This window comes from Podarcis liolepis (assembly GCF_965112155.1).
Source record: "Podarcis liolepis genome assembly, chromosome: 4".
Taxonomy (NCBI): Eukaryota; Metazoa; Chordata; class Lepidosauria; order Squamata; family Lacertidae; genus Podarcis; species Podarcis liolepis.
Window position 1 is genome coordinate 93,697,557 of NC_139558.1, and position 24,314 is coordinate 93,721,870.

The following is a 24,314-nucleotide window of genomic DNA, read 5'->3' on the forward strand; positions in this document are numbered from 1 at the left end:
AAGCGGGCATTGGAAACTGGACCTAGCAGATTTCCTAAGGTTGATCTAAATGAGACAGCATGCAATTTGGGTGATGTGTAGCTTCATTGGGTCGTCTCCAACTAATGCATTCTGTCAGCGCAAGGATTTCTGTTTGTGCAGTTGAACTGTCCCCTTTCTTCCCATGTGTACCCCCCCAACCCCCCCCCCCCCAAATCTGCTCTAGACTTTTGAGGAAAACCCAGAACAGATCTCAGGGTTGGGCAAAGGGAAGAGGGAAAGGGAAAGTTATGTTGCGCAAGTGGAAGTCCTTGCGCTGATGGAGCACGTTACTTGGGGCCACATTGGACATTATCATCACCATCACCATCAAACTTATTGATTGCTTTTTGTTACAGCAATAACCGAAAGTGATTTACAGTGATAAATAATGCATATGTTAAAACCAGCATAAAAACAAAACAGTGAAAACCTTTGTCTGTTGTTTAATTATATTTCAGGAACTAAAATGTCGGGGCATTTTGAACTCTGTGCATGTATGAAATGAAAAAGTTATTGATTTGTTATGCCTTGCTTTTCCCCCCTTGCTGACTGTGATCCAGGCCGCATTTTAAACCCTTTTGAAGCACGTTTTGCCTTGAATTATTAAGTATAATAAATTTTATTTCTTCTCCTTCTTCTCACACAGGCCAGCCCTGCCCCAATCATCGTCAACACAGATACTTTAGACACTATTCCCTACGTAAGTTGAAAAGATTTAATTAAATTTTCTCATTTCATTGATATCATTATTATTATTACTACAAGGATGAGATTCTCTAAATTTGTTAAGTTGCATGGGTACTTTGGCTCTTACTAGCTAATTTGTTTTGTTCTCTATGAAATAAGGATGAAGACCCTTTATTTTAAAGAAAGAGAAATGTTTTATGTTCAAATTGTTTCCCTTCTGCAAATATAAAGTCTGTTACTAATTGGAGTGGGGGTCAGAGTTTCTTAATTTGGTTTCAGTTACAGATAGGTAGCCGTGTTGGTCTGCCATAGTCAAAATAAAAAAATTCCTTCCAGTAGCACCTTAAAGACCAACTAATTTGGTTAGTTTGGTTTGGTTAATTTGGTTTGCGATTTTGCAATGCAGACTGGCTTGCTGTTTCTTATCCAGTGTGCTGACTGATGTGCTGGGACTCCCTTATTCTACCTTATTCTACCCTTATTCTACCGCCTTCAAGAGTCATGGAGAATCCCAGGAACTGTAGCTCTGTGAGGTCAGCACACACACACAAACACACACACATACACAAACACCCTGCAATCCAAAGGATTCTCCACGATTGTTGAAATGGTGTGATACTGCTTTAACTGTATTGTGTGAGTGTGGCCTTAGTTCACAGTGCAAAGTGCTGTTGGTTTGCTGTTGTGTAAATGGCTTTCTGGGGCTGCAGGGGAAGAGAATGCCATAATACAAAGGTTGGCAGACTTCAGGCTTGCAGGTTTCTTTTAAAAGAACCCTCCCAGTCCTGTCACACAAAAATCCGCTCCTGGTTTTCACTTCAATCTTTCTTCATCTCAGCAGCCTAATTTAGCAGTCTGTTTTTATTGTCAATCAGGTGGGAGACAGAATCCTTTCTGATCTACTGCAAATCATTCAGTGATCTACCAGTAGACCCCAGCCTACCTTTTGTCCACCTCCACCATAAAAAAGCCAGCTAAATTGCAGCTTTTTCTCCCTCTCTCAAGCAACTATTTCAACTTCTCTCCCCTCTTCCTTCAACTCCAAAACTTTAAATGGTGCCTTGTGAAAAATCTCTGTGTTTATACCATATGTCACAGGACTGTGATAAACCTGTGTGTCTATACCATTTGTCACAATGATTGCTGCTGAATGACTCAGAAGTGAACATGATACTGGCACAATGCCCCCACCTATGCTGGTTATGACAGAGAGAGATGGCAGATGAGGGCATTTAAGAATGTGGACAAAATTGTAATGACTAAAAGGTTAATCGTGGGGGGGGGGGAAGGGGATGGTGTACCTTTTTCCCCATCACCCACATCTCAGTGGTGGGCGGGGCCTGAGGCATAAATGGGTGGCAAAACAGATGTGACTCTTACCATTGTAGAGAAGGCTACATTCCAGCCAGGCAACAGTCTGTGATTTCTACTCACACTCTACATAGAGGCCTGCATGCATGTCTCTCCAGCCACCTCACAGGCAGGCAAGGAAACATTATCATATTTCAGGGGCACATACCAGCCAGGCAAAAGCATTTGAGGAGAGTATGAGGCATGGTTGGAGAAGGGGCATGACCTAGGCTGCAGATTCCCCAACCCCCAATTTAGGAGTTTGAGTTTCCTGGATAATGACCAATGAGAAGTGCCAAATACCAAATGCACGAGAGGATCTGTTGAAACACTGTGTGTTTTGCTTAGTGTTATATCTTACCCTGGACATGTGTGACGCTGTGGTTTAAACCACTGAGCCTCTTGGGCTTGGCGATCAGAAGCTCGGCGGTTTGAATCCCCACAACGGGGTGAGCTCCCGTTTCTCAGTCCCAGCTCCTGCCAACCTAGCAGTTCAAAAGCACACCCAAAAGTGCAAGTAGATTAATAGGTACCACTCCGGTGGGAAGGTAAACAGCGTTTCCATGCGTGTCTGGTGTCAGTGTTCCGTTGCGCCAGAAACAGCTTAGTCACGCTGGCCACATGACCCGGAAAAACTATCTGCGGAGCAGACAGACGCCAGTTCCCTCGGCCTGTAAAGCAAATGAGCGTATGCAACTGGACTTAACTGTCAGGGGTCCCTTTACCTTTACCTGTATCTTACCCTAGAACAGCGGCTCCCTGGGTTGGGAATGCCCGGGGCACGCACTAAGAGGAGGAAAAGAGGAGACTATTGTTCTCCTGCCCACTGGGACTGGATTCAAACAGAGGGAGCAGGCGTGAGTAAAGCCCTGTAGGAACTCTTCATGATGAAGCCTTTTCAGGCCAGCCTAGAAGCATGGATTTCTGAAGGAAGTCATTCTGGCCTTAGGGCTTCAGCTTGGTCTGGGATGGGCAAATCAGTCAGTTTTGGCTTCCCTCACCTACTCATTTTCAAATTTTAAGCTAGTTCATCACATTTCCAGATCACAGAATCATAGAGTTGGAAGAGACCACAAGGACCTTCTAGTCAACCTCCTGCAATACAGGAATCACTGAGTGCAACAGCTTTTCCCTTTCTCCTCCAATTGATGTTCCAATCATCTTCCAACGCACAGAGAATGAGCTTGAAAAGCGGGGAGCAACTTTGACTCTTAGCGGCTCCCTGCATGTTACAGACCCAGGGTTCTAATATATGTGGGACATGCCCTGATGTACAGGAACATCACCATTTTCAAAGGAACAAGAACTGGGGCAGAGCTCGCATGCTCACCCCGTGGTCCATTCTGAATGCTCCAACCATCCAGGAGATCAGTTACAGAAATGAACCTCCCTAACAAAAATTAATCCGCTCTTGGCCAAACTTCAATTCTGACAACAATCATTTTATAAACCTTGACCCCATGACTCTGAGATGCTTGGTTTGCTGTTTATTTTATTTTTTAATCCTCTTCAGAATGTGCATTTCTCTTAACATAGACATTTTTGCATGCAATTTGCCCCAAATACATTTTTTTTTGGCAAACAATTTCTTCCAATATAATGTCCTTTGGGTGTTATTTTCACCAATGTATGTACAGTCATGCAGATTTTCCCCATTATATTGTATATGATTTGTATGCTTCTTAATATACAGAACCCATGAGTATTTTACATGAAAATGTTTTGAAATATATACAGAAATATAAAATACAAAAACATATCAATTACATATCAGTACAAAGGATGTTAATCAAACTTGCAGATGGCAGAAAGTTGGAAGGAACAGTAACATGCAAGACAGAATCAAGATTCAAACATACACACATGTATGTAAACACAGAGAGTTTTCATTTCATTAGGCTTTTAAAAACAAAATTCACAAACTAGTGAGGAGAACTGAACTTGAAAGTTGAAAAATGTGAAATGGAAAAGGACTGAAATTGACAGATTCACCAATCCCTACCTAGGACCTAAAATGTACTTTCTCCCTACTAACCTATCAATTTCTGGCAATAAGGAAAGAACCCATATTGTTCGGGGAGCTGCTTTTATAGCATATTTAGCTTGTTGGCTAATCCATCCCAACAGCTCTGCTATTCATGATGTGTGGGGAGATAAGAAAGTTTTGCCTCAGGCAGATTTTAAAGAAACGTTCAGATCCATCCCTCATTATTCAGTTGCATTATTCATATGAATAAATGATCATTTCAATTAAGATGCAATGGTTTGATAAAATTCTTTTAATGCCTTCTTGCGATGAAAGCTCCCAGTTTATACTTAGATGAAATTCTCTTTTTGTTCCTCCATTGGCATGTTGTTTATACCTGCCTCAAGCATCTGTAATTATGGATGCTAAAAACACACACACAAAACTTCCTGTCAAAATTTAGCTTCTTAATTAAGATTATAGGGGAAAGTGCCATCCTTGACATTCTGCAAGGAGCCAATCTCTGGTGAAATGGCAAAATTGGGGGTTATGGGTGGGAAGGAGGTACCCTGAAGTCCTATCATCTATTCTGTTGAGGAAGGGTAATGTTGCCACCTTCATGCTGCTTTCCAGCTTGTGGGGAGATGTTCAGAATTCTTACACTGGCTACCATAAAGCAGATTTCTGACCATTTGGGATTTAAGTGAGTGTCAGTGTTAGATCAGTCTAATCCAGCAGAGCTCATATTGTGTTCTTAGCTGGCTGGACCACAAGACTCTGGCCGTGCCCAAACGATGGGCTTCTCTTTCCAGGAGTGGAGGAGCTGAGCTTATCTTTTCCAAACTGATAGTTTCCCAACCTTGGATGCAAGAGAACTATGCCAGCCCCCTTCAACTTGATGACTTCCAGATATTGTTGGACTGCAACAATGAGGGGAGCCGTAGTCTAACAATATCTGGCAGGCACAAGATTGAGGAAAGGCTGCTCTAAGCCACCTTGAAAGTTCCAGCCCATGTGATCGTGTCTGGAAATGGAGGTGTTGGGGGATCAGGGTGGACTTGAACTAGAACTCCCAGCATTGGGCTCCTGTATCAGCAATGCTCTGTTTATTCAGGAAATCTTGCAGGCAGTGTTTTGAACCTCATGGATGCCATGGGGCTGCAGTACCAACCTTTTTAAACATTCAGTCATCTGACTCCAAGGACCAATCTTGACCCACCAGAGCTTATACAGCTTTAACTTGCTCCTCAGAATACCAGAGTCCCGAGTTTCTGTCCCCATTGGCTGATAGCTGCCTTGGACTTTTCCTGATTTGGGCAATGCATCTGCCTCTAGCTCCTCTGATCCTTCTGGGCAGCAATTTAAATTTGATCCTCCATAGCCTAGAACCTTGCTGCACGGAGCTTGGCTCTTTCTGAGCCTGACTGGGGCGGTTGTAGCAGTGGCTACCTACTAAATGACAAGGGGCAGGGGATTAGATTGGCCTAAAGGTAAAGGTACCCCTGACTATTAAGTCCAGTCGCGGACGACTCTGGAGTTGCGGCACTAATCTCGCTCTATAGGCCAAGGGAGCCGGCATTTGTCCACAGACAACGTCCGGGTCATGTGGCCAGCATGACTAAGCTGCTTCTGGCAAGCCAGAGCAGTGCACGGAAACACCATTTACCTTCCCATCAGAGTGGTACCTATTTATCTACTTGCACTTTGACATGCTTTTGAACTGCTAGGTTGGCAGGAGCAGGGATCGAGCAACGGGAGCTCATCCCATCATGGGGATTCGAACCGCCGACCTTCTGATCGGCAAGCCCTAGGCTCTGTGGTTTCAACCACAGTGCCACCTGCATCTTGGATTAGCCTACTGTCACACTTTTAACAGTCATTTGATCTGCAAGATCTCTTTGTGGCACTGTAATGAGCATTATGCCTGTACATCCAGTTGCTGATAAAGGCAAAGGAATAGAGGATAATAAAGGTACTAGCAAGGCCACTAATAATCACATGAATCAGGAGGGAGTGGAAAAAATGGCGTCAGGAATCTGGAAGCATTTTACTCTCTCAACCAGAGCAGCTCTTTTAACTCCTTCTTAGAGAACATGAACCACAAGAAAATGAAAATGCAAGTTTCAGTAAATGTTGATCAATGATTCCTTATGCTTGTGGCAGAGGCCTTGATCTAATAGAGGCCTTCAGTAACAGAAAAGGGGGATGCGTTTTCATCAATTCTCACTACTACCCCTCCCCACAAATGTCACCCCCACAACAGAGTGGAACAGGTTTCCTTGTGCTCCAGGAGGAACAGATGAAAAATGCCTTCTCTCCTCTTCCACTGGATCAGAAAGCCCATTCGTGAATTAAAGGGCATAGCTGGATTTAGGTCCAAATAGTTTATGTGCTTACATTTCTTAGATTTAAAAAAAGAAGCCATTGCCATAAAACTTTTTAAAATAAAAAATGGCGACAGGAAAGGGTGATTTGATGCCTGCCCTTCAGTGTTTCTACTCCAAACCACCACCACCCCCACTGCTTTTAATTGTCTGTACGCCCTTTTCTCTCCCTGCTCGGAATCTCAGCTTCTCTAAGAACCTTTTCAAAACCTTAACAAAAAGAAACCTTAACAAACAACAACAACAACCTGATGGGCCAACAGTGCATGTGTTGGTATGTAAGTTAATTGTCTCTTCCTCCTTTTAAGCACTGATTTGAGTCTTTGCTATCCTACAAAGCTTCTTAGCTTTGCATCTGCTCTGGATCTTGGACATTTCAGAATAAGATGTGAGTGTGATGGTTTGAAGCCCTCAGTTTTAAAGTTGGCCGCTGTTTGACATTGAGTAGTGTCTGCAAACCTTTTTCAATATTGCACCGTCTGGCCAATTGTGAATTTGTCCTTTCATTTGAAATGGTGAAAGGACAGGGCCCCTTTCATATGATCGGCAGTTCTTTATAGCGGAGGGTTGCTGCAAATCATAAAAGGACAAGTTAATTAGCCTCGTTTCTGGGTTCACTGACTTGAGAGGAGCTTTAGCTCGCTGAGAGTAAATTGTGGGAATATATTTGATGGGCAGCTTGAATGGCAGAAAATGAATTATCCTCTAGCATAGTCAAAGGCTGCAATAGCCTGCATCATCTCCATGTTGTTGTGTTTTTAAAAAAATATTTTTTATTAACAGGCCAATCACATCACATTGTTCAAATCACATTGGTTCCAAATTATACAGCCAAATTTTTAATTTTTTTTGGGGGGGGGTACCCATATATCAAGCTCTGCACGAGTCCAAAATTCCAGATAAGTCCAGACATTGCTTATTTTACTGCATTAATTAATCAGTTCTATCCAGTTCACTCCGGATAGTCCTTTATTATTATTTTTCTTCATCTTGTTGTAGTCGTACATTCCTTTCTTTGCGATCTCTGATGATTCTCACAAGCAGACTGAACATCTCCATGTTGTTGTTGCTCATATGAGTACTGGAATTTATTTTTGCACAGGGTTCCATCATCTGACAATGCTAAATGTGTCCTTCTTGCCGCCTATATTGTATTTTGCTCAGGAAACACAGGAGTTTCTTCCCAGTGTCTCAGTCCACCTAGCAGAAGACCATGTGGTGTGCTTATTGTTGTTGTTGTTGTTTAGTCATTTTGTCATGTCCGACTCTTCGTGACCCCATGGACCAGAGCACTTCTGTCTTCCACTGCCTCCTGCAGTTTGGTCAAACTCATGCTGGTAGCTTCGAGAACACTGTCCAACCATCTTGTCCTCTGTCATCCACTTCTCCTTGTGCCCGCCATCTTTCTCAACATCAGAGTCTTTTCCTTCTCATGAGGTGGCCAAAGTATTGGAGCCTCAGCTTCAGGATCTGTCCTTCCAGTGAGCACTCAGGGCTGATTTCCTTAAGAATAGATAGGTTTGATCTTCTTGCAGTCCATGGGACTCTCAAGAGTCTCCTCCAGCACCATAATTATACCCAGTTCTATTTTCTAGAAAAAGAGGTGCTGGGGCTCACAATGTATGCCTCCCTCATTCTCTTAAAATGGCAATGGCGCCTACCTAAGAGGTGCTGAGTTCCGGCTGAAAAAAAAGCCATTGTTACACCATTTGCTTGACTTGCCTCTGGCTAAGTGATGCAGATACCAGATTGGCCAGAGGACAGAAAATTGACCATTATGCCTCCACAAACTTTTGTAAATCCACATGTGTGGGGACAGGAAATAACGTGGCTTTGAGATTAGGGGCATATTATTTAAAAATTCTTGACATTCTATTTCGGAGGGCTATGGCCTGGAGAAAGAGCCCCCATTGGCCAGATCCATTCACCCCCAATTAAAATATGCGTACATCAGATGACTTATGTAGATTTTTGCTGTCTGCATTGGCCAAACATTGGATTGCAGTTTAGATTCTCCCCTCTCTCTGGCCGTATTTTGCATTATAGAGGGATTCATTGACCATAGTGCATTGAGCTAATGAAAAACACCTGGCATCCGGCTCGAATTGTAATCTGCACTCCATCAAACAAGGCACGTCTGTCGTCTCACAACCAGCTAGGAGAAACGAATCTCTCTGTGGGTAGTGCAAATTAACTTTGTCTCATGAATACTTGATCCGATAATTTTCTACAGAAGATTGACTTGATTGGAAGGTAAACGTGATCCCAGACAGCTTCCGTAAGGTAGTTTTTATGCTTTGTGCAGACAGCGGAGAATGGTAAACTCGGAATGAAATGCAATTGTTTGTTTTCACCCTACTTTAATATACTCCACCTGATAATGAAGGATTAATGGCTAGAAATCTGTATGTGGCCTCACGGCAAAGCCTTGAACTCTGCAGTTTTCTGCCAGCAACAGTCATCAACACGCTCTTGAGCTGGAGGTGAATGGGCGCTGCCCCCACCAACTTGAGTCTGCCTGCAGCCAGCCCCAGCTTATCTATCTTATTACTTAACATCAAGTCCAGGATGTGGGAACTGGCTGTCAGCTGCCACCGCCTTAGCTTCGCTGTTGCCATTCTGGACCACTGCAGGGAAGAGGATGGAGGCAAACTAGAATTAGGTTTAGCTCCAGCTCCAGTCAGCCTCCCTGCCTGCCACTCTGCCAGTCCCAATAGGCACCAGCCATCACTAGTTGCTGTCACTCTTTCACCTCCTTTCACAGAAAAAGTATATTTTCATAATACTGTTCATAGAGCCTTTCACGAAGGTATGCAAGGTGGTTGTTGCTTTTTTTTAAAAAAAAAAAATTATCTTGCAATAAAATGTGCAAATAAAGAAAACAGCACCAGTACTTTAAAACCAGCAGATACAATGATGCACCAGAAGCTTAGCTTTATTTCAGAAATGTACATCCCTGAGTCATCAAGGCAGCAGCTGAAAAGCAACGAAAACTTAAAGTTGCCTAGATGCATTTAAAAAATACACATCTTTGCCAGGCACTGAGAATACCAAAAGTGGAAGCACCAAGTCAGCCTCAGAGGAGAAAAGCATCACACAAGTGGGGTGCCACTACGGGGAAGGCCATCTCTCTGGGCACAAGTCATTATCTAAAGTAATGGTGGACCAAAGTTCCCTCTTCATGCTTTTGGGACCATTTGACTCCCACTTTTGGCTGCCTGGCAAAGATAAAACAAAATGTGTTTTTGATTGCTTTTGTGGGACAGGTGGGAAGACAGGAGAAATTTCCCTGAAATATCTGGGTTCACCATTTGACTGCACCATTTGACATAGGTGGCACTGTGGGTTAAACCACAGAGCCTAGGGCTTGCTGATCAGAAGGTCGGCAGTTCAAATCCCCGCAACAGGGTGAGCTCCTGTTGTTTGGTCCCTGCTCCTGCCAACCTAGCAGTTCAAAAGATAAATAGGTACCACTCTGGCGGGAAGATAAACAGCATTTCCGTGTGCTGCTCTGGTTCTCCAGAAGCGGCTTAGTCATGCTGGCCACATGACCCGGAAGCTGTACGCTGGCTCCCTCGGCCAATAAAGTCACCAATCTAGCTGCTGCATTCTTCACATAGCGCCCCTCCTGGCGCCTGGCTGCCCCCTTGAGCTCAGCGCACCCCTCTCGGGTACCCGCCGGCTCGGATTGCTGCGCCACCACACCGGACCTGCCTGGAGCTTGGCATGGATGGGGTGGCTCAGAGGGGGTCCTGGCTGCTACTCCTGCTTGCCACCTGCTGGCTGGTGCTGGGTGCAAAAGCCTCACCAACCCCTCCTGGAGCCACCCCACAGCAGTACACTTTTGTTTCTTTTTCCTCCCTTCTTTCGTAAACAAGAGATAAGGCGTAAGGGTGGTGTCTGACATAAGCATAATAAAGTTAATTTGGGGGCTAACCTAAATTTGGGGGGGCTGGGCGGATCTTTGCACCCCGGTGGCACATATGCTAAAGACGGCCCTGACCCTAAGTATGTCTGAGTCTGGATGCAGCCCACTGTGATTTGAGTTAAGAGTGTTAACTGTGAGTTTGGGAGCTGGGAAGTTTGGAATGCAGAAGGCTACAGAAGGTTTGATCTCTGGCAACTCCAGGTAGGGCAGGAATGGTCCCCTGCCTGAAACCCAACATAGCCTCTGCCAATTGGTCTAGACAGTACTGAGCAAGGTGGACCAATGGTTTGGCTCAGTATAATGCCGTTTCTAACGTTCCATCAGCTGGAACCTTCTATCCTCCCCTGCAGCAATGTTGTTGTTGTTGTTGTTGTTGTTGTTGTTGTTGTTGTTGTTGTTGTTACAGATAGGTAGCCGTGTTGGTCTGCCATAGTCAAAATAAAAAAATTCCTTCCAGTAGCACCTTAAAGACCAACTAAGTTAGTTCTTGGTATGAGCTTTCGTGTGCATGCACACTTCTTCAGATACACTGAAACAGAAGTTGCCAGATCCTTCTATATAGTGAGAAGGTGGGGAGGGGTATTACTCAGAAGGGTGGTGGGAATGGGAGATTGGCAGATAGCTGAGATGAGCCTGTTGACGACTCTTAATGGCTGCAATAGGTCTTACAGGAAAAGGCAAGGGGTGAGAAGGTGAAAAATGGCTTAGTCACGTATAATGAGATAAGAATCCAATGTCTTTGTTCAGACCAGGTCTCTCCATGGTTTTAAGTTTGGTAATGAGTTGCAATTCAGCAGCAGCAGTTGTTGTTGTTGTTGTTGTTGTTGTTGTTGTTGTTGTTGTTGTTGTTACGTATTTAAAATACTGCCTCTAGCTCTGTCCACAGCAAAGAGATGTTTTGGCACTCCCATTGGTCTTAGCTGCCAGGGGACTCTAATGAGGTTATTTCTAAATCTCAGCCCACACCTGTGGTTAGATCTCATGTTCATTTGAAGACCAGTTTGGATAATCATCATACACCTCCCCCCGCCCCAGATGGTTTCCTGAAAGAAATTCCTTCTGCTATTCTTTCCTCGCTCGTTTTTGCTGCATTAATAATAATGCAAAGGAAACCTGACTCTACGCAGTGAAGCAAAGAAAAGCCTTACGGAGCGGCGTTTGTTGGCTAGAGATCTAGGTTGGACTTTCCACCTGCCACAATGATCTAAAATAAACACAGTGGTCCTGGAACAGGCGGAAGGGTTGTCTTAGGCTGGAGAAGACAGTAAAATGGTAAAATTGTACTGGAAAAGACAGTAAAAAATATGGTAATGTAGATTACCATAAGGCAAGAAAGTAAGGTAATCTCAGAATACTTGCGTACTGCTTAATATTCATGCTTTAAGAGTTCACAAAACCAGAAGGTTGTTGTACGAATGTTCTGTTTTTTTTAAAAAAAAAAAGTTTAACAATTTGTACCGAGCTTTGCAAATCGAGGCAGGTGAAAAGAGCAAATATTAGGCATCTCAGTAGGAGGAAATGAGAACAGCATGTTGCTGAATACATTTGTGTACCTTTCCTTTCCTCGCTATGATTTATTTGTTTTTCTTGGTTGCTTAGATGGAAGCAGCAATTCTTAATGGAGGCTTTTGGATCTTTTCTTTTCTTTAAAAAAGAGATTGATTCATTCCTGTTGGATAAAAATCTAAGATGATATTAAAGTGGTTGGCTTAGGTCCAAAGGACTCCATAGTGTGATCTGTGCACAAATGAGGTTTGTAAGCTGGGGCCCTTCTGAAAAGACCCCCCCCCAACGCATACAAGACCCTGCAAATGTGTGGGAGACTTCAAGAGATGAACTGTGGCTTGTTCTTGAGAGGCAAATTACCTGTGACAGAGACACATCCATATGCCAATTCATTTCTGATCTGAATTCAAGGTTTTACAAATTGCACGGAAATCCCTGAATGACCTAGGATCTAAATACAGTTGTACCTCGGAAGTTGAACAGAATCCGTTCTGGAAGTCCGTTCAACTTCCGAAACCAAAGCACTGCTTCTGATTGGCTGAAGGAAGCTGCTGCAGCCAATCAGAAGCCGCAGAAGCCCTGTCAGACGTTCAGCTTCCAAAAGAACGTTCAAAAACTGGAACACTCACTTCCAGTTTTCGATTGTTTGGGAGCTGGAACGCTCGACTCCCAAGGTGTTTGGGAGCTGAGGTATGACTGTACTTGGGGAGGAGCTCTCTCCTTGCACGTGGCTGCCTATGAATTGAGGACCTTCAGAGAGGCCCTCCTTAATATTCCTCTGCTATGAACTGCATGGTTGGCCGTGACACACAACCAGGCCTTTTTTGTGGTGGCACCCTGACTCTAGAACTCTGTTCCCTTTGAAATCCTGTTGGCTCCAGCACTGCTGGCCTTTAGACACTAGATGAAAACCTGTTTGTTTGGGCTGTTGGGCAATAATGCTGCTGTCCTGGTACTTCCGTTGTGTGCTTTGGCTGGATTGCTGCATGGTTTTAAATTGAGAGATGCTCTTTCACAAACTTCATTGCAAATCACTTCAGAGATTGTGGGATGTAAAGCAGTATATAAATAGACTAAGTAAGTAAGGAACTGAGACACTGCTGAATTCATAAATCAGGTGGCAGGAAACACTTTTTTTTTAACCCCAAAAGCCACATTCCTGGTACACCAGTGGTTAGAAGGGCCAGAGGGGGAAGTAGAAGAAGAATAAGAGTTTGGATTTGATATCCCACCTTTCACTCCCTTTAAGGAGTCTCAAAGTTCTCCTTTCCCTTCCTCCCCCACAACAAACACTCTGTGGGGTGAGTGGGGCTGAGAGACTTCACAGAAGTGTGACTAGCCCAAGGTCACCCAGTAGCTGCATGTGGGGGAGCGGGGAAGCGAACCCAGTTCCCCAGATTACGAGACTACCGCTCTTAACCACTACACCACACTGGCTCTGTAGATGGAGCACCAGGCATAACTATTGCCTTTGCACAGTAAGACTGCATTCCAACCACACAAAAGGCAGTGATTTCCATACCCCCCCCCCACACCTGCTTATCTCTGCATCCTCAATCTAGGCAGCCAAGAAGGTTACATTCCAGCCAGGAAAAAGCACTTGAGGAGGGTTCAGTACAGAGCTGGCAAGGGGTCTGGCAGGGGAAGGAGCGATGACCTAAGGAAAGTCATGGGGGTCAGATAGAGAAGGCAGAGGGGGGTGGGTTCAGTTGGCCTCTAGGTTCCCTGTACTTATCCTATAAAGAGTGCGAAAATCCTAAATGGCAGGGAGATATATTTAATGGTGGGCATCTAAAGCTACAACTAACTTCCACCAAGATTTTAAAAAAAACAAAAACTGGAAATAAGCAGAAGCGAGGAAGATCTCGATGACAGATGCCTTTCTTGGAAGCTCCCTATAGCTGGAATGTTGTCTTTCCAAAGTATAGGGTGCTATTCACCTAAGTCCTACTCAGAGTACATTCATTGAAATTAATGAGCCTAAGTTGTTGTTGTAGTTGTTGTTTAGTCGTTTAGTCGTGTCCGACTCTTCATGACCCCATGGCCCAGAGCACGCCAGGCACTCCTGTCTTCCACTGCCTCCAGCAGTTTGATCAAACTCATGCTGGTAGCTTCAAGAACACTATCCAACCATCTCGTCCTCTGTCGTCCCCTTCTCTTTGTGCCCTCCATCTTTCCCAACATCAGGGTCTTTTCCAGGGAGTCTTCTCTTCTCATGAGGTGGCCAAATTATTGGAGCCTCAGCTTCAGGATCTGTCCTTCCAGTGAGCACTCAGGGCTGATTTCCTTCAGAAGGGATCGGTTTGATCTTCTTGCAGTCCATAGACTCTCAAGAGTCTCCTCCAGCACCATAATTCAAAAGAGCCTATGTTAGCCATATCTCTCAACTTCAGTGTGTCTACTCCAAGTAGGACTGGCACTGAATACCACCCATAGGGTGGGCTCCATTGTAGTGCTAACTTAAAGTGGCTTAGCGTTGTATACTTGTTTCTCTGGTGAAATGTTTTGCACAAGTGGGATGCTGTTGCACCAAAGAATGCATAATGAGCAGGTTGTGTTGCACAGTAGACTGTGAAATCTATTGCAGGGCTCATTTCCCACCGTGCAACTGTTGTATTGGATTTCTCCGCTGCGCAATGTTAACATTCACCTGTCTGCTAGCTCAAGAGCCCTTGCGCTAAGCAGACAGAGAATGTTGGATACAGCCCATAGTTATTTTCAGATAAAGTTGGCAAGATGATATGAGTCACACCGTGCTATGCAAATTCCGAGTCAGCAAAGGGCACCTCACTTTGGGGAAGGGTCCCATATTGTAATCTCCTCTATGCAGAAGTAGAGAGGCAAGAGCTCTAAGGGCAACCAGCTAAACTAGTGCCGTTCCCATGTGTCATTAGTTTTAATGCTTCACTGCTGTGCCAAAGTGAGCATTTCCGCTCATATCTACTCAGTGTGGGCCACCATCCTTAAGCTGCTTATCTCAAAGTAGTTCCTCCCAACTTGTGTTGTGCTGTGATAGTGTGGTTTGGCAGCTGGTACCTCGAGTTAAGAACTTAATTCATTCTGGAGGTCTGTTATTAACCTGAAACTGTTCTTAACTTGAGGTACCACTTTAGCTAATGGGGCCTCCCGCCACACAATTTCTGTTCTCATCCTGAAGCAAAGTTCTTAACTCGAGGTACTATTTCTGGGTTAGTGGAGTCTGTAACCTGAAGTGTCTGTAACCTGAAGCATCTGTAACCCAATATTTCATTTACTTAGCCCTATGAAAGGCCGGGGAGCTACTTGCAGGGAGGTGAGGATGGTTTTGGTTGCCGTGGAAGTAAGAATGGCTTGAGATTCTCAACTGGCTTGAGATATCTTTGGAAAGGTTGGAAATGATTTCATGACATGGTAAAAGATGCTTTGAGAAAAGGGGGCATGTGTTTCTTTCTTTTTAAATGAGAACCAGTCTGTGTGATGTTTATGTGTAGCATGCTAATAGTAAGGCTTCTCCTCCTCCCAGAGGGGAGGGGTTGTGAATAGGAGCAGCTTTCCTCAGGGGCAGGGAGGCATATTTGGCTCCTTGCTCCTGATTGCTTCTGCTGCCATGGTCAAGCCTTCCACCCGACCAATAGGGCCGGCTGGTGGGCGGGGCTAGCTTCATCTAAACAGCTGCGGCAGCACTCAGCTCCCAGTCTGTTCCTGCTTTCTTCGGATCTCCCGCCCTCCCTCCCTCTTAGGTCAGCTTCATTTGCGTATTGACATTGCTATGGACTTTGGTTGGTTGCCTTGGTTGCCCAAGGGGCCTTGGTAGGACTTTTTATCCATTTGGCAAATTGACACCAGTCTCTTGCTTTTTTTGCCTACCTTGTAGCAATTCATCACAACTTTCTGGTGTTGGTGGTTAGGCATTGGAATATGTGTGCTGTGTTGGAGGATTGGGTATGGGCCATCATCTACCCCTCCTCTTTTGGGTATTCCGTTAAAGGAATCCAGCAGTCGTGGATCCTGTCTGATGCCCTGCTGGTGGCTAGGGCCATGGTATGACCCCCAGTGATGTCATGGGGGAGCTTCCAGTTGTATTTGCATCAACAAGCTCCTCACATTGGTTGTTAACCCTGATATGACTCCTGGCTGAGCGGGGTGGAGTCATGTATTGCTGTTTCATCCAGTGCCTAAGCCAATACTACTCACATGCTGTAACCAATAAAAGTTGTGGCCTAACTTTGCCCATTAACCTAAAATAATGTGTCTTTGTGTCTTATTATACTCCTGTGTGGGTGGCGGGACCTCGACTCACAATGGGTTGTTTCTAAGTAGCAAATCCATTGAAATGAATGGCTCTCCACTTGGTCATGAGGACTGGTTTCAGTGGGCCTCTTACTCTGTGCAGAACTTAGTTGGATACAATGTTGTAAATGGTGCATTTTTTTTTCAAAGCAGTTGGTGGAGGGGGTAATAAATGAAAGAGGATCTAAATTAAAATGAAGCTCAAAATATTTCCTTGATGACATTGTTCAAAAGAATTTGGTAACTTATTTCTCCTCCCACCACATGGGGGGGTATCTGGAGAGCCCTGCAAAACTCTTCTTTTCCTATGTGTCAAAGCGACAGAATATTGCAAGTCTTTGCCAGTCAGCTCTTAAATGGAACACTTTTTTCCCTTGGCATACCACTATTCAGTTCTTCCATGCATGGCGTCCCTCGTTTATTCCAGTTGAAGAAGTATTACCGACTTTTTTCATTTGTAAACACTGTGTTTCATCACAGCTGAAAGAACACTTGTCCTTGTATAAAAGCAGGGATTTCCTTCCTTATCTCCCACAGGTATTAATAGATTTCTCTCTTATATCATCATTATTTTCTAGGTCAATGGAACAGAGATTGAATATGAATTTGAAGAAATTACATTGGAAAGGGTAAGTGAATTGTTCTTCGCACTTCAGAGGCCAGATGACTTTGTTAGCAACACAAATAAAGCAATTAATTGTGATATAATCCTTCATTTTCAATTTAAGTATTTGGAGTGGAATTCCTTTTACATATTTATATGAAAATCCCATTGATCATGACTACTGATGGAGCTTAAGTCCTGAAAATCTTGCCAATGTATTGCTAGGCTGTTAGAACTTCTGTTATGTTGCAGATTTTTGCAGAACTCTTTTAGAAGTATAAAAGAACAAAACTTGACAACTCATATTGTAGTCTTAAGTATTATGAGATGTTTCTTCACATAGTTTCTGCTTTAGATTTTATTCCCCGTATGTTTATTTATAAAACTTGGATATGTTTCATTGCTATTATCCTGGTTTGGGGCAAATAGGCAAATACTATCTCCCAAAGCTTCTCACATCAGCCTTCCCCAACATGGTTTCTTCCAGTTATCATTGAACTCCAACTCCCACTATCCCTGACCACTGACCATGCTGGCTAGGGCTGATGGGATATGTAGTTCAACAGCAACTGGAGAACACCAGGTTGGGGAATGCTGCAGTACATAAACACTCTGGCTTATAAATTGAAAAGACTTGCAAAGAGGAGCGGTGGGGAAAGGAAGAGAAGGAGATCAGATTGATGGTAAGAGAATGAAGCAATGAATTGTATACAAGTATGGCTGCCTGATTGGGACAAGGCTGATCTTCCCTTCCATGTGTCCTTTCTTGGGTACAATGGATACAAAGACCTGGTGACATTTAAGCTTCATTCATGCTTTACTCCTGTTTAGGAAATAGCTGCGATGGCAGTGGAGCTGGGCCATGCTTTAGGTACCACTCCTGCTGTTGGGTCTTTTACCTGCAATAACTGCATGATGCGCACAATTGTCTGTAGATATTTGAATGTGTGGCAGGCTCTGTGCATTCAGGAATCCCGACACTTGAGAGTCTTTTTCGGTGGCAATAGTGCAGTATCCAGTCTGTGCTGTTTTCCACCTTCTAGATGTTCTTCTGTTTTGTAGGCAAATTAATGGAGGAGAAAGCTATGAATGACTGCCACCTGCAGTGTTGCACCTGAATACCAGTTTCTGAGGGGGGGGGGATGGGAAGAATGCTGTTGTCCTTAACTCCTGCTTTTTGGCTTCGCATTGTTGACCACTGTGAGAGGATGATGGACTAGATAGTCCTTGGATCTGATCCAGCAGGGCTTAGGTTTGGGGAAACGGTGCATGATGTAATGAAGTAGGGCAAAGTCTAGGTTGAGGCAAGGCAAGTATTTAAAGATTAAGTAGTACCTTGGACAAGGGACGCGGGTGGTGCTGTGGGTTAAACCACAGAGCCTAGGGCTTGCCAATCAGAAGGTCGGCGGTTCGAATTCCCGCAACGGGGTGAGCTCCCGTTGCTTGGTCCCTGCTCCTGCCAACCTAGCAGTTCGAAAGCACGTCAAAGTGCAAGTAGATAAATAGGTACCGCTCCAGGGGGAGGGTAAACGGCATTTCCGTGTGCTGCTCTGGTTCGCCAGAAGCGGCTTAGTCATGCTCGCCACATGACCCAGAAGCTGTATGCTGGCTCCCTCGGCCAATAAAGCGAGATGAGTGCTGCAACCCCAGAGTCGGCCACGACTGGACCTAATGGTCAGGGCTCCCTTTACTTTTAGTACCTTGGACAGCTCAGGCTGGAGACATAGTAAGAGCAGAACTTCAATGTTTTTTCAGCAACCGCCAACTTCTCCATCTACACAGCCAGTTCCACCTTCCATTAGAGGGGCTTCTTTAAACCAAGGGACCCAGTCTGCTTTACATCTATCAGTTCCAACAGTGTGAAGGAGACTTTGATTGAACTTTGGGTTTTGATCTCAAGCCCACAGAGGCAGAGAAGGGAAGCAGAAGAGCCCTTTGGGCCACACATAATGGCCTCCTCTTACACTAGTTCTTCTGAACTAGTAGAGACACCTGTGGCTGATCCCAAAGGCAATTTCCTCTCCCATTTTATATTTCCAGCTTCAACTCCAGAAGATGGAAAGTATGACCCAGGGTAATGATAATATTCGACTTATTTTTTCCCAAGAATATACAAGCTCTTTAAAAGACACACAGGCTCCACATGCTTATGAAAGTTTTTCATAAGGCCAATGCATCTGTTTCTTAAAGGCTAGCAACAGTGTCATCATCACAAAGGATAATGTGCAATGGTCATAGGCATTTCTGGCTATGAATTATTTGGGCATTTCTAGTTGTTCTTCGTTAATTGGAGCATTAAAAAGTCACTGAGCAGCACACATGCCTCCCAGGGAAATATTTTTGAATGCCACATTATTTTTAATAGATGTGTAAAGTTATCGATTTACGTAGTAAGAAGGCCAGCATGATTTGTGTCAACAGTTGCAGCTTGACCTACCATGGATAATTGATTATGCAGGTTATAATCTCCACCGTTAAATTTTGCATGATGCTTGATAAGCATTTGCTCACACCCTTCTATTACTTAGCTGAAAAGCACAGTGGTTAGAAGCAAGGGAGAGAATATCACTTGCACAATTCTGGGGTCTGGAGAGAGGCATTGCTGTGAGTAGCTGTCAGTAGAAACTCAACTATATCTCATAGTAAATGAAGGATCACAAAAGATCCTTCTGCACTGAGGAGGAAAGTCTTCCCCAGTCACAGGTATTTTGTGATCAAAAGACCAAAGAACCATCCCATATGGAGCTGGACTATATTTAAAGCCTATATTTCTGACATATACAGATTTCTGGTCCAATTGCAAGCATCAGTTGCTCTGTGCCTTATGTGGGAAGCCTTTTCACCCTTAGGGCATTAGGGCCTCATGCCTGATGTTCTCCATACTTACTTTATGCTATGATCTTCAGAAATGTCTGGGTTGGTTGAGCAACCACAAAGTCCCAATTCAGAAATTTCAGGCAGCTGGGCCTCAGCTTGCATGGTGGAGGAGAAGTGTGAATTTCTTCCCATGCAGATAACATATTTGGTGGATCAGATGCTTCCTGTGAATGTCCAATCAAAGAGAAATCTGATTTGCATGATTCTTTGCACTAAATTTGTTTGTTTGTTTTTCTAACAGGGACGGGGGGTGGGTGTTAATATAAACTGCCCCTCCATGCCTGAGTTTGATCTGCAATGCTTGGGGGAAATGTGGAAGAGACTCAGCCACCAAACACTAGAGAAACCTCTGGGCTGGCTCCTTGCACCCTTCACTTTTCTCTCCTAGGACAAGTCATGACTAGCATTATGGTCAACTTTCTTCAAGGACCTAGTATAGTTTCAAAGGTAGAGATGCTTCAGAAGTACATATTTCAGGATTGTGGGATTCAAGAAGCATTTCAGCTGTCACACATGTTATTCTTCATGCTGGCAAATAAGTTTTCCACTTATTCAGAGGAGCGGAAATGTACAATTCATTCCATTCCTATTTAAAACCTCTGTATTCTACCTTTCTGCCTTTTAAAAAGGCAGCCACAGTGGCCATAAAATCTTTAGAATACAAAACCGTAATTGGGTTAATCCAACATAAAACCAGAACAGAATAATAAACCACAGCACTATTTTTTTAAAATAAATATTCACACGCTCCTTGATAGTTTTAGGGAAGAGGAATGCTTTGACCTCTTTCCTTAAGGAAATGATGGCAAATGTCAGATGGAACTCTCTGACGGGGTTCCATAATCTAAGGGACACCACTAAAAAGGCCCTGTCTCTGTTGTTTACCAATGTAGCCACAGAAGAAGATGGAGCATGAAGTAACTCCCTCAGCTGATGACTTAATCCAGCCTTCATTCAGATGTTTCTGACTACAAGTATTATCAGCCATAGCCTACCACTGTCACACAGATGGAAGTTGTAGTCCAAAACATCTGAAGAGCACCCAGTTAGGGAAGGCTGACCTGAACAATGAAGCAGGTTCATAATGTGTGTGAATTTATTCTGTTTGTTTCTGTAAATGAGTTAGCCTGAGAGCTCTCTTGCTACCTCTCTCTCTCTCTCTCTCTTTCTTTGACTTTATGCACCAGCAATGAATGAAATCAGTGTTATAAATCTATACGAACATTATTGACTTTTGCCTAAGTATCTAATAATCTTTCTGTTCCATTGAAGATTTCTGGTAAATGTCACAGAGATAAATAAACACAAGATGACATTGCCCAATCTTGCATTGCCTGGATTGTTCATCCCCTCTGAGCCCTGTGAAGTATTCCAGATTAGCAAAGAAATATGAATAATTTCTGCTCCTGGGTAGCTGTAAATGTTATCACTTTGATGTAATTGATTATCAGTTGCTTTATTCCTTCTGGGTTTTTTTCTTCCTCTATTACACAAAAGCCACCCCTCCTTTTCTGGGTTAGGTAGCAAGCTGTGTCCTGTCTTAGTTGTATAAGAGCAAATCCACACACACGAAAGATGTTTTTTCCCACACCAGGAAACCAGACGCAGCTCTCATAATTTGATTTTTTGTGCTCCACCTTTGTCTTGGGCCAAAATATAGTTATGGCTCCCATCAGAACTAGAGTTTTCCCATTATGGAAGGTAGTTTTCCCCTGTGCTGTTGGCTTGGGGCTGTCACTCTCTCTCTCTTTTAATTTTTTTTATTCAAAGTTATAACAAGACATATTATCCAAAAACATATCCTTATCCCCCCCCCATTTTTCCTCCCTCCCCCCCCAGAACCCCACCCCCCACCTCTCGACTTCCCTCAGTTCCAGTCTTTGGTTTCTCTAATATTGCTACTTTCTGCATGTTTCAAAGTTGTATAGATCCTCAAACTATTTAGCTGATTATTATCAGTAAGTAAAATTGTGGATGTTTATTCAAAACCTGCCAAGGAGTCCAATTCGCTTTGTTGCATCTTCAGATACTTTGTGAAAGGTTCCCATTCATCCTTAAAGTCACAGTTATCCTTGTCCCGTAGCTTATATGTCAATTTTGCCAGTTCTGCATAGTCCATCAATTTTTCTTGCCATGATTCTTTAGTTGGGGTTTCTTCAGTCTTCCATCCTTGTGCAACCAGAACTCTCGCGGCCGTTGTCGCATACATGAAGATGTTTTTCAACTTTTTTGGCAGATCTTTCCCTACAATCCCCAACAAAAATGCCTCGGGTTTTTTAACAAATGTTAAATGGAACATTTTCTTCAATTCATTGTATATCATTTCCCAAAAATTTTTAATTACCTTACACTCCCACCACATATGATAAAATGTTCCCTCCTTTTCCTTACACTTCCAACATATATTTGAACTAGTTTTGTACATTTTCCCTAACTGCACTGGTGTTGTGTACCATCTATACATCATCTTCATATAGTTCTCCTTCAATAGGGAACAGTCTGTAAATTTTAAGTCAGTTTTCCATAATTTAACCCAGTCTTCCATCATAATATTGTGACCTACATCTTGTGCCCCTTTAATCATAACTGATTTCACCTCTTCATCTTTCGTCTCCCATTCTAATAGTATGCTATATGCGGCCTTCAGTAGTTTCACTTTCCCTTCAATCACTTCCGTTTGAAACCTGGATCTAGTATAACTAAATCCTTTCTTTCTGTCTTCTTTATGTGTTTCATATAGTTGTCGATAATGCAACCAACTCTGAAAGTGGTTTTGATCTCGTCATAATCTCTTAATTTCCATTTTCCATCATGTTCCTTTAATGAATCAGCATATGTGAGCCATTTTCCTTTCTTTCCAAGTGGTTTGAGCAGTAATGCTTCATGTGGTGAAAGCCACCATGGGGTCTTTTGTTCCAATAAGTCTTTGTAGGGGCTGTCACTCTCAACCAGAAACACAAGAAGTGTTTTGGGGAAAGGAAGGTGCCATTAGCCACATGATAATCTCAGTGGCGAGTTCAAGAAACAAGCTACGTCCATATTCCATTCTAATTTCCATTGGCCCTGGGAACTGAGATAAGCAGAAGCAGCCTGTAATTTGGACTGAGTTTATTAGAAACAATGAAAAGTGTGCCTGATCTCTGAAGGCTCAGATGGATGGGCTAGAGTTTGCCCCGGTGCCAGATTCCATAATCATAGAATCGTGGAATTTTAGAGTTGGAAGACACCCAAAGCATCATCTAGTTCAATCCTCTGCAATGCAGGAATCACAGCTAAGGAAACAGCATGGAACATTTACCCAGCTGATGTTAAGTGGTAGTCTAATGCCCCTGTTAATGCGGAAATAGTCAACATGGTACTCTTGGATGAGCCTTGTTAAAGTCACTGTGCTTGAATGCCATCCTCTGAGGTCCTGGGCTAGACAGTTGAGCTAGCTAGCCATGCTCCCTCAAAGACCACTCGTAGCATCCATATCCACTACAGCTCCGTAATTTCAAACATTCACCAAATGCCCATGAGATGGTCAATGTTCTCTTGTGATTTCTATCTCTCTCTTAGGCATCCCTTGTAACATACATGCCATCTCTCCTGTTCTCTTCTGCAGAATTTTGACTTTCTTCCACCACCACCCAAGAGACCATGACGTTTTATCTGATAATGTGCAGAAATAAAGCAGGAGATCTTGGCAGAGTGCTTGGCAGGTGGTAATAAACTGCAATGCCCCCAAGCACTCCTAACCCGTATTCTGTAAAGTAAGCCATAACTCTGATCCAGCCCCAGTAATAAAGGTGCTCTAAAAAAGAATTGCAGTATGGAATGACTTGCATTATATATTTACACTGCAATGACTTACCCTTTCTATTATCACGGGACAGAATCCATTGCAAGGGACAATCGTCATCATTTATTTGTATGCCTCCTTTCCATAGTCAAACCAAATTTTGTTTTTAGAAAGAGGGAAAGTATCATGGTGGCATAAAGATACTATAGTCAGGGATTGTGCTAAGGAACAATTCCATCGTCCAAGAAAGAAAATTGAGACTGAAGAACCAACTCATGCCTAGTTAAGATGTCTTCCACTCAACAACCATCATAGAATCATAGAATCATAGAGCTGGAAGAGACCACAAGGGCCATCGAGTCCAACCCCCTGCCAAGCAGGAAACACCATCAGAGCACTCCTGACATATGGTTGTCAAGCCTCTGCTTAAAGACCTCCAAAGAAGGAGACTCCACCACACTCCTTGGCAGCAAATTCCACTGTCGAACAGCTCTTCATTCATTTGTTATTGCATTTTTCTTTCACCCTTCCTCGGAGGAGCTCAGGGTGGCACACGTGGTTTCCCCTCTACATTTTAGCCTCAAAACAACTCCGCGAGTTAGGTTAGGCTTAGATGGGTGACTGGCACAAGGCCACACTGAGAATTTTGTGGGCTGAGCAGGGATTTGAGTCTCCCCAGTCTATGAATTTCAGTACCAAACATGCACATGTTGTCTTAGTATTAAAAATATCACTTTCAGCATCTTCATGAACTACTCCTGTAGCTACTGACAATAAGCATCCAATCAATATGTTCATCTTTCTTCCCATTCATGTAGCTTGAAATATTGGCAGAGTTCAAATGAGAAGGAGACGTCAGAGGTCAGCATTCTGTTGCTCTGATTTTCTATTTCAAAGCCGCAATTGGCTGAGATTTAACTGCAAAAATAGTTGGGTGCTAG

The 24,314-nt window shown here is 43.5% G+C and overlaps 1 protein-coding gene across 6 annotated transcripts in view; it reads left to right on the top strand.

Annotated features, from left to right (window-relative positions):
- The window catches only part of DLG2 (discs large MAGUK scaffold protein 2), a 904,765-nt gene that overhangs the window by 619,873 nt on the left and 260,578 nt on the right, over positions 1–24,314 (top strand). For all 6 annotated transcript variants that reach the window (XM_083499674.1, XM_083499676.1, XM_083499678.1 and 3 more), the window contains 2 exons: positions 668–721; positions 16,690–16,740. In XM_083499674.1, coding sequence (XP_083355800.1) covers positions 668–721; positions 16,690–16,740 — 105 coding nt within the window. The remainder of the gene's footprint in view (positions 1–667; positions 722–16,689; positions 16,741–24,314) is intronic.